The sequence below is a fragment of the Synchiropus splendidus genome, chromosome 18 (assembly GCF_027744825.2).
Source record: "Synchiropus splendidus isolate RoL2022-P1 chromosome 18, RoL_Sspl_1.0, whole genome shotgun sequence".
NCBI lineage: Eukaryota > Metazoa > Chordata > Actinopteri > Syngnathiformes > Callionymidae > Synchiropus > Synchiropus splendidus.
In genome coordinates this window covers 5,544,486-5,557,473 of record NC_071351.1, presented here as the reverse complement: position 1 = coordinate 5,557,473, position 12,988 = coordinate 5,544,486, and the positions used below count along the sequence as shown (strand labels likewise).

General features: G+C 51.8%; 1 protein-coding gene across 2 annotated transcripts; it reads left to right on the top strand.

Annotated features, from left to right (window-relative positions):
- Positions 1-1,962: 1,962 nt before the first annotated feature.
- On the top strand, positions 1,963-12,405 carry dgkaa (diacylglycerol kinase, alpha a). Of its 2 annotated transcripts, XM_053849410.1 has the most exons (24): positions 1,963-2,100; positions 7,075-7,162; positions 7,437-7,513; positions 7,621-7,750; positions 7,811-7,885; positions 8,008-8,057; positions 8,118-8,192; positions 8,253-8,369; positions 8,889-9,006; positions 9,158-9,246; positions 9,306-9,425; positions 9,560-9,658; positions 9,727-9,804; positions 10,026-10,099; positions 10,163-10,237; positions 10,311-10,396; positions 10,470-10,559; positions 10,669-10,829; positions 10,893-10,957; positions 11,018-11,108; positions 11,276-11,453; positions 11,636-11,753; positions 11,884-11,944; positions 12,018-12,405. In XM_053849410.1, exons 2-24 carry the CDS (start codon positions 7,087-7,089, stop codon positions 12,090-12,092), a joined length of 2,178 nt encoding a protein of 725 aa, XP_053705385.1. In that variant the 5' UTR covers positions 1,963-2,100; positions 7,075-7,086; the 3' UTR covers positions 12,093-12,405. The 2 variants fall into 2 exon arrangements, with proteins under 2 accessions (XP_053705385.1, XP_053705384.1); XM_053849409.1 differs by having other exon boundaries at positions 7,621-7,885.
- Positions 12,406-12,988: the final 583 nt, after the last annotated feature.

Sequence of the window (12,988 nt, the reverse complement as noted above, 5' to 3'; positions counted from 1 at the left end):
GCGGGACTCCAGCTAACTCGTGCTTGCAGCTACCGTGGTCTGGGCGGGCAGGAGGGCTGTCGAGGGTCTGGACTGGGGAGTCTTGAAAGTCTTCTGGATTTTATGATCACGAGAGACTCCAAGATAAGAAGATATTTTTTTGAAGCGAGGAAATCATAGTATCGGTGAAATGTTTATTGAAATGTCCACCCCAACCTCCGGGCCTGGACAGGAGAAACACTAGCTTTCCGGCTCCCGACAGGAACTGGGACCTTAGAAGAGCCGGTCCAGTCGCGCTACATGATTCTAACAGGCTTGCTGAGAATTTCGGTGCCGATCTTTGCCTTAAAGAAAGAAAACACACACCAGATTGTTTGAGCCGCGTGTTGCTTAGCTGTACAAAGGATTGTAAATAGAAAGGATTCTATTCATCTCCTGGCGTTCTTTTCCACTCTACAACCGTCTGTGCCATTTTTATTTATTCCGTTGCCTTTTTTTTACAGCCACGGTTGGATTTGTGTCTCGCTGTGTTCTCAGCCGCCGCTGCAGTGTTTTGTTGTTCATCTTCTTGCTTGTAAATAATCTGTGTTGTGGACTTATCTGACGGATGAGTGGCTTTTAAAGAGCGTAAACGTGAGCCGTTTTTCTCCCGCTCGGTTTCGTTGTGTCCGAAAATGTTTGTGTCGTACAGACAGGAAGTAATAAAATGTCAAACACACACTCTGGCTGATGACGCGGGAGGAGCGTCCCGACCTGTTGGGTGAGCGGTTGCCATCTTGGATTGGTATGTGTGAAAAGAGCTCCTGATGGGAGATGATTCTCATGTGGTGCAAGATTCTCTCCAAATGTAACTCTCCCTTCCAGAAGCAGGGTGTGAGGAAGGAGGAGGACGAGCATGGAGTCTGACTAGTAAGCTGCATGGCACGTCCTTGCCTCTTCACATTCAACGTTCTAAATGTTGGGAGCATTTTGTGAGACCAGTGACTGGACTTGTTTTGCTCAGGTCGCTCACCACCACTGATGTCTCCTGGTTGTCATGAGCAAGGTTCTGGACAAGGACCAGCACCTCCAGGTCTGAGGCTGATGGAACTTGGAGCGCAGCTGTCAGTATGTGACTCAGAGTTCTGAGATTCGCCCTCCCCTTGATATGGTTGCTGTAGAGTGCCAAGTCAGCAGGCGGCCATGAACTTTGGACGAGGGAGTGGGTCCAGTTGTAGTTTTCACCGCTTGATGGCAGCAGAGGGTTTTTAAGTGTTTACCTTTGAACAATTATTTGTAGCTGCCAGTGAAGCAGTCTTTTGGGGGGTCCATTCTAAACATTTCTGTGTGAGCTTCACACTCTGCAGTGTTGCTCACAAGCAGGTCCAGACGACCATTTCAAACAGGAAGTGTCTCTCTTTCTGGATTTGGTGCCAGTCTGCTTTGTTGGGTCTAATCCTGCCTGTTGGATCTGAGCCCGCCGGTGGTGCCGGTGGGCTTTGTTGGGTCTAATCCCGGACCATTGTGGCGTGTGGAATGTGGGATTCATGTCGGAGTCATGTGGTTCACTCAGTCCAGGAGCTTTTTGCGCGCAGCACCCAGGACGTTCTGAGAGCGAGTGGAGGCCCAGCCCAGTCAGCTGGGACCAGGTCCCGGCTGAAATCCATTTCTGAATCTATGTAATGACGTTTTTCCCTCACGTGGAGCCCAAAGGAAATGGATTTACTCTGTAAATTATTCATCAGAAATCGTGTCAGTGTATTTCTCTCCTTCGATTTTTAATCAATCCCTTTCGTCTTATGACGTCGCTCCAGTTATTTGCTCCATTTTTAGATGATCTTGAGCAGAAAAATGCTGTTTCTAAAGCTCAACTTTCACTCCCTCCACTTGGGGAGGGGTGTCGCCCTCCTCCCGTCTCTCGAGCTGCGGTCCTGTTGTGACGCTCGCACCACTGGAGGGCGCAGTTGAGCCACCGGGGCGGGACCAGCAGCTGCAGACCCGCACTACTCTGCCTCAGTCTTCTTACGGTCCAACTTCACGGGCTCCTTCAGCTGCAGGGCTCGGACCCGAATCAGAACCGGCTGGCGAACATCACGTGCAGACCGCGGGGACCAGCGCAGCGACGGAACCAGCACGACGAAGGTAGGAACCCTGCGACGTCCACTTCTCAGTAGTCAGAACCGAGTCCGAACCCGAGCTTCATCTGACCACAAACATGACAGTCCGGGTGCGCACTTGCGGTTCCGCCTCTCGTGGTTCTGGTCCAAACTCTGCCGCTGGAGGTCCTGGCCCTGCGGTCTATTTCAGGCTGGAACCTGGGAATGTGAGGGAACTCCGTGGGTCGTAAAAGGTTCGGGTTCAGGGTCCGAACTGATTCCTGACTTTTATCAGCAGGTGGTGCCGGGGCAGGGAGCCTCGAACCATCGGACCTGCTGCAACAATGGCTCCATGATTTGTGTCCTAGTGTTCGCAGTTAAGATGAGAGGCGTCGTTTATGACACAATAATTATCTATATGAGGCTCAATAACACGATCATCAATTATTCAGTCTTCAAAGGCACCAAAGATCAATGCAGAAACGACATTCATACGTCATCTTCTGGACAAATATGAGAATTCACGTCCGTTTGTGGATCTGGTTTTTAAAATAAAAAGAAGCCAAATATGATATTAAATCTAAATTATTTTTTTAAAATATTGTATTTTACATTATTTTTATTTATTTTATTTGCAATTTAACCCCATATATTAATATCAGGATCTCCGTCTGAAATATTTGAATTAAAATACCAAAGAATTTTGTTGGTTTGTCCACGAAGCAACAAAAACTGGCTGCATCTGCCACTTTGATAAATGAACTGCTGAACAATGAGTTTTGGATGAATAGTCAATAATATTGCCGTACTCAATTATCATAAAACACCTTATTGTTGAATAAATATGATGGATGACTGGTTGCTTGGCAATCGTCTTTGTGTTCCGCCACACAAATGAACAAAGTTGTCAGTTGTTGGTGTGAAGTGAGACATGAGGAGTCCATCACTTCTTCAAATACCAGTTCCTCAATTTTCATTCACTTCCTGTTTGATCTCATCACCTTAAGTCGGAGTCACTCTCCACCATCATCCATTCACCGTCGTCCTCTCCTCTCTTCATCTGTCATCCACCATTCAGCACCTTCATGTTCTCTTGCATTCCACCCACGTCCGACCGTGCGCATCACCCTTTCATTCTGCCGTCTCCATCCCCCTCAGTTTCATCCATTCACATCCTCTTACATGCATGCGTCTATTCATCCATTCATTGATATTGTCTTCATCTTTTCATCCCCTTGTCTTCTGTTCATTTTTCATATACACCATAATCCATTCATCCTTTACCTACTGTCCCAAGCTCCTACATCATCCATCCATCACCACCGCTATGTGTCATCATCCATTCATCAGCAATCCCTCTGTTCTTCTGACATGTTTTCACGTCACCATTCATCCATTCACAATCCATCATCGACCCTGTCATTTTTCCGGACACCCTCCCGTCATTACACTCATCCCTCCGTCTGTTCATTCATTATTCACCCCTCCATTACAGTCATTTCCATCCACCCTTTGATTCCTTGCTTCTGTGCACCATCCCTCACACTTCATCCGTCCATCCATCCATCCATCCGTCCGTCCGCTCTGATGTGTCTTCATTGTTACAGGCTACAGTTTGCCAATCAATCAATGCTGAGTTCATGAGTTTCCCCATCGTGACTGTCGGAACTCGACTGAACTCTGTGGGTAAACAGTTGTGTCCACGTGCACCTGTGGAGCACCTTCACCTGACAGTGGCTCAGGATGACCGCACTCATGAAGACACAAGTGTCTCCAACTGCCTTCCTTCACCTGGAGCCTCGAGCTAAAGCGGTTGTTTACTCCGGCTCGGTGTTTTTCTCTTGTGGCCGCTGGTGTGCTTTGTTTGTTGAAACAGAGCGAGCTGTTTATGTTTGTCCAGGTCAACATCTCTGTTCACACCTCGCAGCCGCTGGCTTGCCTCTGAGGAGCAGCTGGTCGTGGCACACTTGCTTGCCATGTTGCTCCTCAAGGCGGGAAGTGTTCCACTGAAATATGGGGCGTTTCCCATATGGGAATTTTTAACATCCTTTGCTGCCTTAAGGCAAACTATTAACTGAAGTGTGTCATGGACGGAGCGAGGCTTCCTAGTTCTGCTCACAGGAATGATGATGTCATGACTGGTCCGCGCTCTTGGCCTCGTTGTTCCAGCGAGTCCTGGCCCTCCACACCAAAGTATGACTTGCACTGACAGGCTGGAGAGCCCCTGTGACCTGGTATCTTCAGCAGATGCACGTGGACTGGCCTTCTCTGCTGTTGTTCTCAGTGAACAACTAGTTTGTAACCTCATGTCACATTTCTCAGGGTGTTCCCTCCAAACCACACCGGCTTTCTTCGCTAGAAACGCCACTTTTTTCAACTCTTTGGCTTGTGTGCGACGCCTGCACAAGTCTCTGCAGGTTTGTTGTGTGTGTGTGCGTGCGTGTCACACTTGCAGCTTACATAAGTCACATTGGCGTCTCAGCTTCTGACGTTTCTCGCTGAGGAGAACACCTCCCCTTCACTTCTCAGAACACACTGAATCATGGTGTGAGTGCAATGCTTCTTCCACGCGTTTGCTCACTTCAGACTGCACTTCTGTACATGACAGATAACACCAGTCGCGACGCTCACACACGACGCTGGCAAGCGTGTGCGTGTCTGTGCACCAAAATACCTTCATTTTAAAGTTGTGTGACTGTGTATGTTGACATGTCCGTGAGCTATCGATTTAAATGTTGTTATTGTAGAGTGTGTGTGACAGGGTGTGTTGCTGTGTGAGCGTTCACCTCGTGTTATCGCAGCACTGTGTGTGTTTGTGCACCTGTACGGGTGTGTTGTTGACCACGTAATAAAAGGTGGTGTTGAGAATGAGAGGCGGACTAACTATTGAGCTGAGCTAAAAGGCATCAGATCAGTGGAAACACGAGTGAACAAGGCAGCAGGCTGAGGTGTTTTTCTTCATCGACCCGAGGCTCAGAGTTGAGTTGCCTTCATGGTCGCTGGGGATACGGTGGGGCGAGCCAGGACAGGAAGTGACGCAGAGGTGCGATCTGGATTTGTGGGAGAGCAGGCTGCTCAGAGAAACTGCGGCAGGGAAACTCTCAGTCGGGGGCTCGCCTGCGTCTCCATGGCAACACAGAGAAGTTTGGTATTTCCACCACAAGTCAACACTCGCTGTGAGCAAACAGTCCATTTATAGTCCCGGAGTGTTACCCTGGCCCCCCCCCCCCGCCGTCTGAGTCATCTGCGTGTGGTTTTATTTTGAAGGCCAGAAAGGGTCACGGGTGGGAGGATGGGGCGGAGTCTAGAGACGCTCGCTTTTCTCTCGCTGTTAGTCACAGAACAGAGAGGACAGGAAGAAGGGAGACACTTTCCATAGCAACTCCACGCACACACACACACGTTTGTCTTTCTATCTGAGTGAGGACTATCATTGACATACATTGACATAATGCTTTCCCCAGCCTCTCACCCTGAACCTAACCATCTAAAACAAATGGCTAAACTTAACCTTTACACTTAACCAAACTAAAACCCAATTAAAATCCCCAAGCTATTTTGTTTTAACCCTCGAAATGAGGCTTGACAAAGTGAGGACCGGCCAAAATGTCCTCACTCTGTTGATGAAAAACTCAGACAGGTTCTCACAAAGATAGACGTATGTACAAACTGTGTATCAACAAGAGTCCACATCCGTCCAGAAAAAAACAGTTTCATGCCTCCGTTGAGGCCAGGGTGGGTCGCATGACCTTTGACCCCTCTCTCATCAGGTGCACAGACTCCTGGAACTGAGGCTGCGGCGGTGCGAGTCACGTGACTGCGTCTTTCCTCCATTAGTGACATGTTTGTGTTGTCCAGATGGAAACAAACATCTAAAGTGCTGCGAGTCTCCCTGTTAGCAAATGAGATCAGGTCTAATGAGGAAGCCAGGCTCACATTACGGAGGGTCCTGCAGGAGCACTCAGAGCTTGATGGTGCAGACGCCGCTGCCCGGGGCCCGGGAGGCTTCTGACTGTTGGCCCGCCTCAGTCTCAGGCAGCCGGCGCGGAGGGCCGGATGTGAAATGTCAGAGAGCAGGAAACTCTCAGTGGTGAAGTTTGAAAAGAGTGTGATGTGATTTCCATTAGTGAGAGACAAACGCTGACTCATCAATAATGAAGGAGCCTGTTGACCAGGGGGCGTCCCAAGCTTTCAGGGACGCCTCCGAGCACATGCTGCACTCTCTTGTCATACTGCTAACTATTCTAGTGATCATACACGTGTGTGTACTTCTGTCTTTTACCCAACAGAGTGAGGACGTTCTGGCAGGTCCTCACTCTGTTGCGCGTCATTTCGAGGGTTAAAACTACAAAATAGCTCGGTTATCACAGTTGGGTTTTAGTTTGATGAAGAGTAAAGGTTGAGGTTGGGGAAAGGGTTATGTCAATGACAGTCCTCACTAAATGTACTGTACATTACTCTCCATAAAGTCCAATGAATCATTATGGCGAGTGTCCCATCTAAACCCAGGAAGCTGAGAAGGTACGGAGCGATTCAGCGAGATGTCACGTAACTGTCAACTTTTGCCGCTGTGTGTTTGGTGTCAGGCCAACTGAACTGCAAAATCACACACTGCTGGCAAGATGGTGTGGGATTATGTCTGCCCTTCGTTTGACCTTGTGTCTGGGCAGGTTGCTTTCTTGATCTCGATGAGTCCGCCCGGACCTCAGACCTCTTGGAGCTCAGGCCCGTGGCCTGGGACCTGTTGACCCCCCTCAGAGCGACAACTGTTTCAAGCTCTCAGGTCGAGGTCCGTTCCAGACGGCGGCGCTTCCCCGTCAGAAGTCCAGTTTGGTGTTCCACCACATGGTGTGTGTGAGTCAGGCGTGGGCTGTGATGACATGTAAATGTATTCAGCTGGAGAGGGGACGTGTTGGTGCTCAGACGTGACATTAAATTTAGAGCGAGTGTGAGAGTCACGACAGGAAGGAGAGGAAGATCTCTGGCTTTGCTGACTGCACCATCTTCTGTCTCTCTGCAGCCGCAACCCAACATGGCCGCCCACGCAGAGCCGGAGGTGAAGGAGCTGAACCCGGTCGACTTCATCCAGCTCCAGCAGTACACCGACTGTTAGTGGAGCGGCTCGCACCCACACACTGGCTCGCACTTGTTTACTGCTCACGTCTGCGCAGGCTTTTTTTCACATTCAGTCAAATTTTAGGAAAAACACAGACGTCAGCGTGGAGTGGGCTGAAATCAGACACATTTGTTTTCTGTTGTTCTGGCTTCTGGAGGCCCCGGCGTCTCCGGCTCCACCACGTTTCCCATCACACAGCCTGTTTGTCTTCACTAGCTTTGTGTTTTTGCTGTGAGGAGGCGGTTAAAAAGCTCCTCTCTCTCCAGACTGCAGTCTGAAGGTCAAAGACGTGTTGAGGGAGTTCGATGCTGACGGTCGTCTGGCCAAACACCGTCACGGAGAGGTGAGACTCCCCGACACTCGCCACACCCTCGGGAGCATCTGTGCCACAGGGTCACTCTGACGCCCCCCCGACCCCCCCACCCTCCACCTCCTCACTCTGTCTTCCAGCGCATCAATGAAGAGGGTTTCCGACTCTTCCTGAAGACATACCTGGAAGTGGATGACTTCCCTCAGGACCTCTGCCAGAGACTCTTCCAATCCTTCCAGAACTCTGAGGAGACGCAGGCCGACGGCTGCAGTAAGCTCCGCTCACGCGCTGCGCCTCGGGGCCCCGGCCTGACTTGTGTCTCCCCTGCAGAGGAGGTGTTTCTGAAGGATGTGTCGTGTTACTTCTCTCTCCTGGAGGACGGTCAGCCCCGGGACAAGCTGGAGTGTGAGTGAGCCCAGACCCGCTTCTGGAGGCGCTTTTGTGGTCGCCGCCCTGCTGGCAGGAGAGTGAATGGAGTGTGTTGTCTGTCTGCCTGAGACTGACGCTCTCTCTGGCTGGCTCTTCAGTTGCGTTCCGACTCTACGACAGGGATGGCAACGGCGTCCTGGACAGTTCGGTAAGTCTGAAGGTTGGACGGGCCTCAGCTACTGGTACTGGACTCTGGCTCTGTCCTCAGGAGGTGGACCGGATCATCGCTCAAATGATGCACGCCGCCGATTACCTGGGCTGGGACGTGTCCGAGCTGCGGCCGGTGAGTCGGAGAACCTTCCGGTCCTGAGCCATCCCACGGGTCCAACCATGTGCTCCACAGGTGCTGAAGGACATGATGACGGCCATCGACGCCGACAGCAGCGGCACGGTGTCGCTGCCCGAGTGGGTCCAGGGTGGGATGAACAACGTTCCCCTGCTGGTGCTGCTCGGCCTCAAGGTACCGAGCGCGTGTAGAACTTTCTCTCGGGCCATGTTGACGGACTGCTTGTTGCGTCCTGACTTGTGAAATGTGCTGACTCAGCTTTTTTTTTTTTTAGCGGATGCTGTCTCACTAACATTCTCTTTATTCTGCCGTTGTAGCGACTCGACTTAGCTTGACTCAGTGTTCCTGCTGACTCACTGTTCCCGCTGGCCGACTGTTTCTGCTGACTCACTGCTCACTTTGTTGACATAAACATTATTGTCCCGACTCGACGTTTTCCTCCGCCCGGGAATTTTTCCTGATCAAAGTTGCTCACTGCTTTCATCGTCGGACTACATCTGCAGACTCATGCTCGCGTCCGAGTCTTTCCTTGAAGCGCGGTTGTCTGTAAGGAAGCCGCTCATCGTGTTCAGAGACCAGCAGGTGTGTGACGGCGAGGGTCCGCCACTGGCTCGGGGACAGATCTGCTGTGACTGGTTGGAAGGCGTGTTCTGGGTCGCTCCACTGACGTAGACTCTTCTGGTCCCGCTCCAGGTGACCCAGAAGGACGGGCAGCACCTCTGGAGGATGAAGCACTTCAATAGGCCTGTCTACTGCAACGTCTGTCAGAGTTTGCTGCTGGGTCTGAGGAAGCAGGGCCTGTGCTGCACCTGTGAGTCCCTGAACGCAGCCCCACACTCCTGCTGAGTCCAGCTCAGCATGGCATGGTTCATCCGTAGCTGGTTCTCTGAGTGGCCACCCTCACACACACACACACACTCTCACCTGAGATCATGTAGTCCAGAGTTCTGTCGTCTCTCCAGGTTGTAAGTACACCGTACACGGTCGCTGCGCCAACAGGAACCCGGCGCCCTGCACCAGAACCTATGTCAAGTCAAAGAAAGAGACCGGGGTACGTCGCCGTGGCGACCGTCTGGCCCGACTCTGGTTCTCACAGGTGTGATGTTCCAGGTGGCGTCACATGACTGGGTGAGCGGGAACTGCGACTCCAGGAAGTGCGACAGGTGTCAGAAGAAGATCAAGAGCTTCCAGGGCCTGACTGGGAAGCACTGTGTTTGGTGCCACACCATGGTGAGGAGGGGTACTGCAGTGCTGTGTTTGTGTGTGCTATTGTGCCCCCTGCTGGTGAAGCAGATGCAACCCGAGCTGACTGGATGGAAGGTTAATAAAGGCTTCCATGCTATTGTGTGTCATGTGACCTGCAGTGCCACGATGAGTGTGCAGACCTGGAGCCCAGCGAGTGTTCCTGCGGGCCGCTGCGGGACCACATCCTGCCCCCCTGGGCCGTGTACCCCGTCATCAAGGTAGTCCGTCTGTCTGTAGTGCAGCGCGACCCCGTGTGACCCCGTGTGACCTGGCTCCCCTGCTGCAGGAGCGCTCCAGCAACGGCTGCTCCGCCTCTCCTGACGACACTGAACTCAACACCACACCTGACGGGCAGGTGCTGCAGGTCACTTCCTCTTTCTCTCTCTCCATGTCATCAAACTTGACCTTTGGAATGTTGACTTCCACCAGACTTATCTGTTGAGTAGTAACTACAGGTACAAGCAAAAGCTCTTCATAAAGGATGATGAAGATCTTATGACGTTTATTATGTGACATCGCCGCAGTCATGTGTCAAAGCTTTCCATGGACTGTAGCCTTTAGCTGACATCAGCACTGTGGCCACAGATCGTTCCGGTGCCCAACACTCACCCGCTGCTGGTCTTCGTGAACCCCAAAAGTGGCGGGAAACAGGGCGAGCGGTGAGTCTGCAACATCACCTGGCGCTCTGATCAGCACCTCACATCTGGGTCATTCCCTTTCAGAGTCCTGCGGAAGTTCCAGTATCTTCTGAACCCACTTCAGGTCTACAACCTGTCCAACGGCGGGCCCGGACCCGGGTCAGTGCGACCACTTCGGGCCGGTGCGCTGGTGACGGGGTCCAGGCGAAGTGACTGTGACTTTGTCTTTCAGACTCAACTTCTTCCGCGACCTGAAGGATTTCAGGATTCTGGTCTGTGGGGGGGACGGCACCGTGGGCTGGATCCTGGACGCCATCGGTCAGAACCCAGCAACAGAGGTTCTGGCACCAGGACCCAGATGGTGGTCTTCTTATTTGGTTGTGTCTCTTAGACAAAGCCAACCTGCCTGTGCGACCGCCTGTGGCCGTTCTTCCTCTGGGGACAGGAAATGACCTCGCCAGGTGTCTGCGGTGGGGAGGAGGTGAGTCCGGTCACTTGGGTCAGACGTGGGAAGGAGTGATGGATGAGGGAGGAGGAGGGGGACCGAGCGAGTGGTGGATGATTGGCTCTGTCCCCGTCTGTGCTCCCAGGTTACGACGGCGAGGATCTGAGTCGCATCCTCCGAGACATCGAGACCGGAACTCAGGTTCTGATGGACCGCTGGAGCGTGCAGGTCATCCAGGACCGGGAGCAGGAGGAGGGTGACCCGGTTCCCTACGAGATCATCAACAACTACTTCTCCATCGGAGTGGTGAGTTTGACACAGTGATGTTGGGAGGAGAGCCGGGTGCTAGCTGATGCCTGTCTGCGGCAGGACGCCTCCATCGCTCACCGCTTCCACACCATGAGGGAGAAGCACCCGCAGAAGTTCAACAGCAGGTGGGTGTGGGGCGGTGAGGGGGGGGTCCGCTTCCTCTAGCTTAACTGCTGTGTGTGCAGGATGAAGAACAAGCTCTGGTACTTCGAGTTCGCCACTTCAGAAACCATCTCAGCGTCCTGCAAGAGGCTCAGCGACAGTCTGACCATCGAGGTGAGCCTCGCACGTCACGCCAATCACCAGCAGGGGGCAGCAGCGTGACGTCATGTCTGCTGCACGTGAATTCTGTCTGGTTCCCTTTGATGAGGCTTGCATCCATAAATCTGGAGGGATGGTCAGTAAACCGACGCATGAATGGTCTGGTCTGGTGTCGTCCACAGTGCTGCGGGACGCCGCTGGACCTGAGCGGAGGCTCTCTGGAGGGCATCGCCGTGCTCAACATTCCCAGCATGCACGGTGGCTCCAATCTGTGGGGCGAGACCAAGACCCGGGGGCAGACCAGTGTGGATGAGCCCGACGTGATCGTGGACCCTGAAGCCCTCAAAGTCTCCTCCCAGGGTAGCGTTATGGATTCAAACCTGAGGCACAAATGATGAAAGTGGATCTCAAACTTTGAGTCTGCTACGATGCGTGAATAAGCTGTAGTTACACCCAGTATTTGTTCATATTTTAGTTTCGTCTTTGTTTGGTGTAAACACGTGTCCTCTCTGATGGGTTGTGGGTCATGTCTGGTTGTGCAGATCTCAGTGACCGGCGACTGGAGGTGGTCGGGTTGGAAGGAGCCATGGAGATGGGTCAGATCTACACGGGCCTGAAGAGTGCGGTGCGGCTGGCCAAGACCTCACAGCTGACCATCAGGTGAGGAACACGTCCAGGCGGGTCTCCTCTGACCACCTGGGGCCGTCGGCAGGTCCACAACACTTTTGTCATGGAAATGATTCGCCAATGTCCTTGTCGTTGTTCCCCTTTTCTCCTCCGGTTCTGTCAGGACGACTAAGTCGTTGCCGATGCAGATCGACGGCGAGCCGTGGATGCAGCCGCCCTGCACGGTAACACATCACATCACCGACTTGTTTCATAGCCGCCTCCGTCTAAGTGACGTTTGTTTGTGTGTTTGGTCAGATCCACATCACTCACAAGAACCAGGCGGCCATGTTGATGGCTCCTCAGACCAAATCCTCTGGGTTCTTCAAGTGAAGCTGTTTACACGTGAATGTTTTTTTTTTATATAAATCTTAACTGTAGAAGAAACATTTTAATCCTGATCATCTTAAGACAGTTGTACAGTCCACTCCAAACTTTTCAGTTCAGCATCAGTCGTCGTCTGAGTCAGTAACCTGCTGACGCCAGTGACGTCTGGAGGCCGTCTCAAAGTGTGCGAATTAATGAATCTCAGAACTTGAATCCTGAATGTTTGCAGCGCTTAATAAGCTTAAACCTAACTTATTCAGCTCATGACAATTTAATTATGAATGTGCAAAGTGACTCATGAATGAAAATAAATCCTCAAATTTAAATGCTTTCAGCTGTCATGTTAAGTTTTTGCCACTGGGTGGCGACATCTGACCGCGCGGTCTTGCTCTTATTCTTTTATTCATCCAAATATCTCATCCACTTCAAAACATGGATAACAGTGGGGCGCGAATACGGTTCCCATACGTTTGAATTGGTTTATTTGTATATTTTTTTTTTTCAATTTGACTTTTGAAACTACATTGGTAAGTTTATTGTCGCTCCAGTTATTGTTCTTGAAATATAAACTCGCTCCTCAAACAGAATGTTTCAGATAAAGTCAGCGACTTTAGAGGGAGAACGTTTTTAATTACGAGTTGTTCTTCGTTGTGATCGCTGGAATGTCCGAGGTGCCGTGAATGCAGCACAACAATTGCGCGTGTCAATCGCGCTGAAGCGCCGCCCACTCACTCCACTCAATGTTTGTAGTCAAACTTTGACCCGCGACAGTCGCGCAGTGTTCGGCCTCGCAAGCGAACGGACTCGGGCTCCGGACCTCCACACGCTCTCGCGTTGCTTCCTGGCCGCCGGAGTTTGTTTTGTCTCGACGGTGTTGACTCGCTGGAGCCTCGCCACCTCGC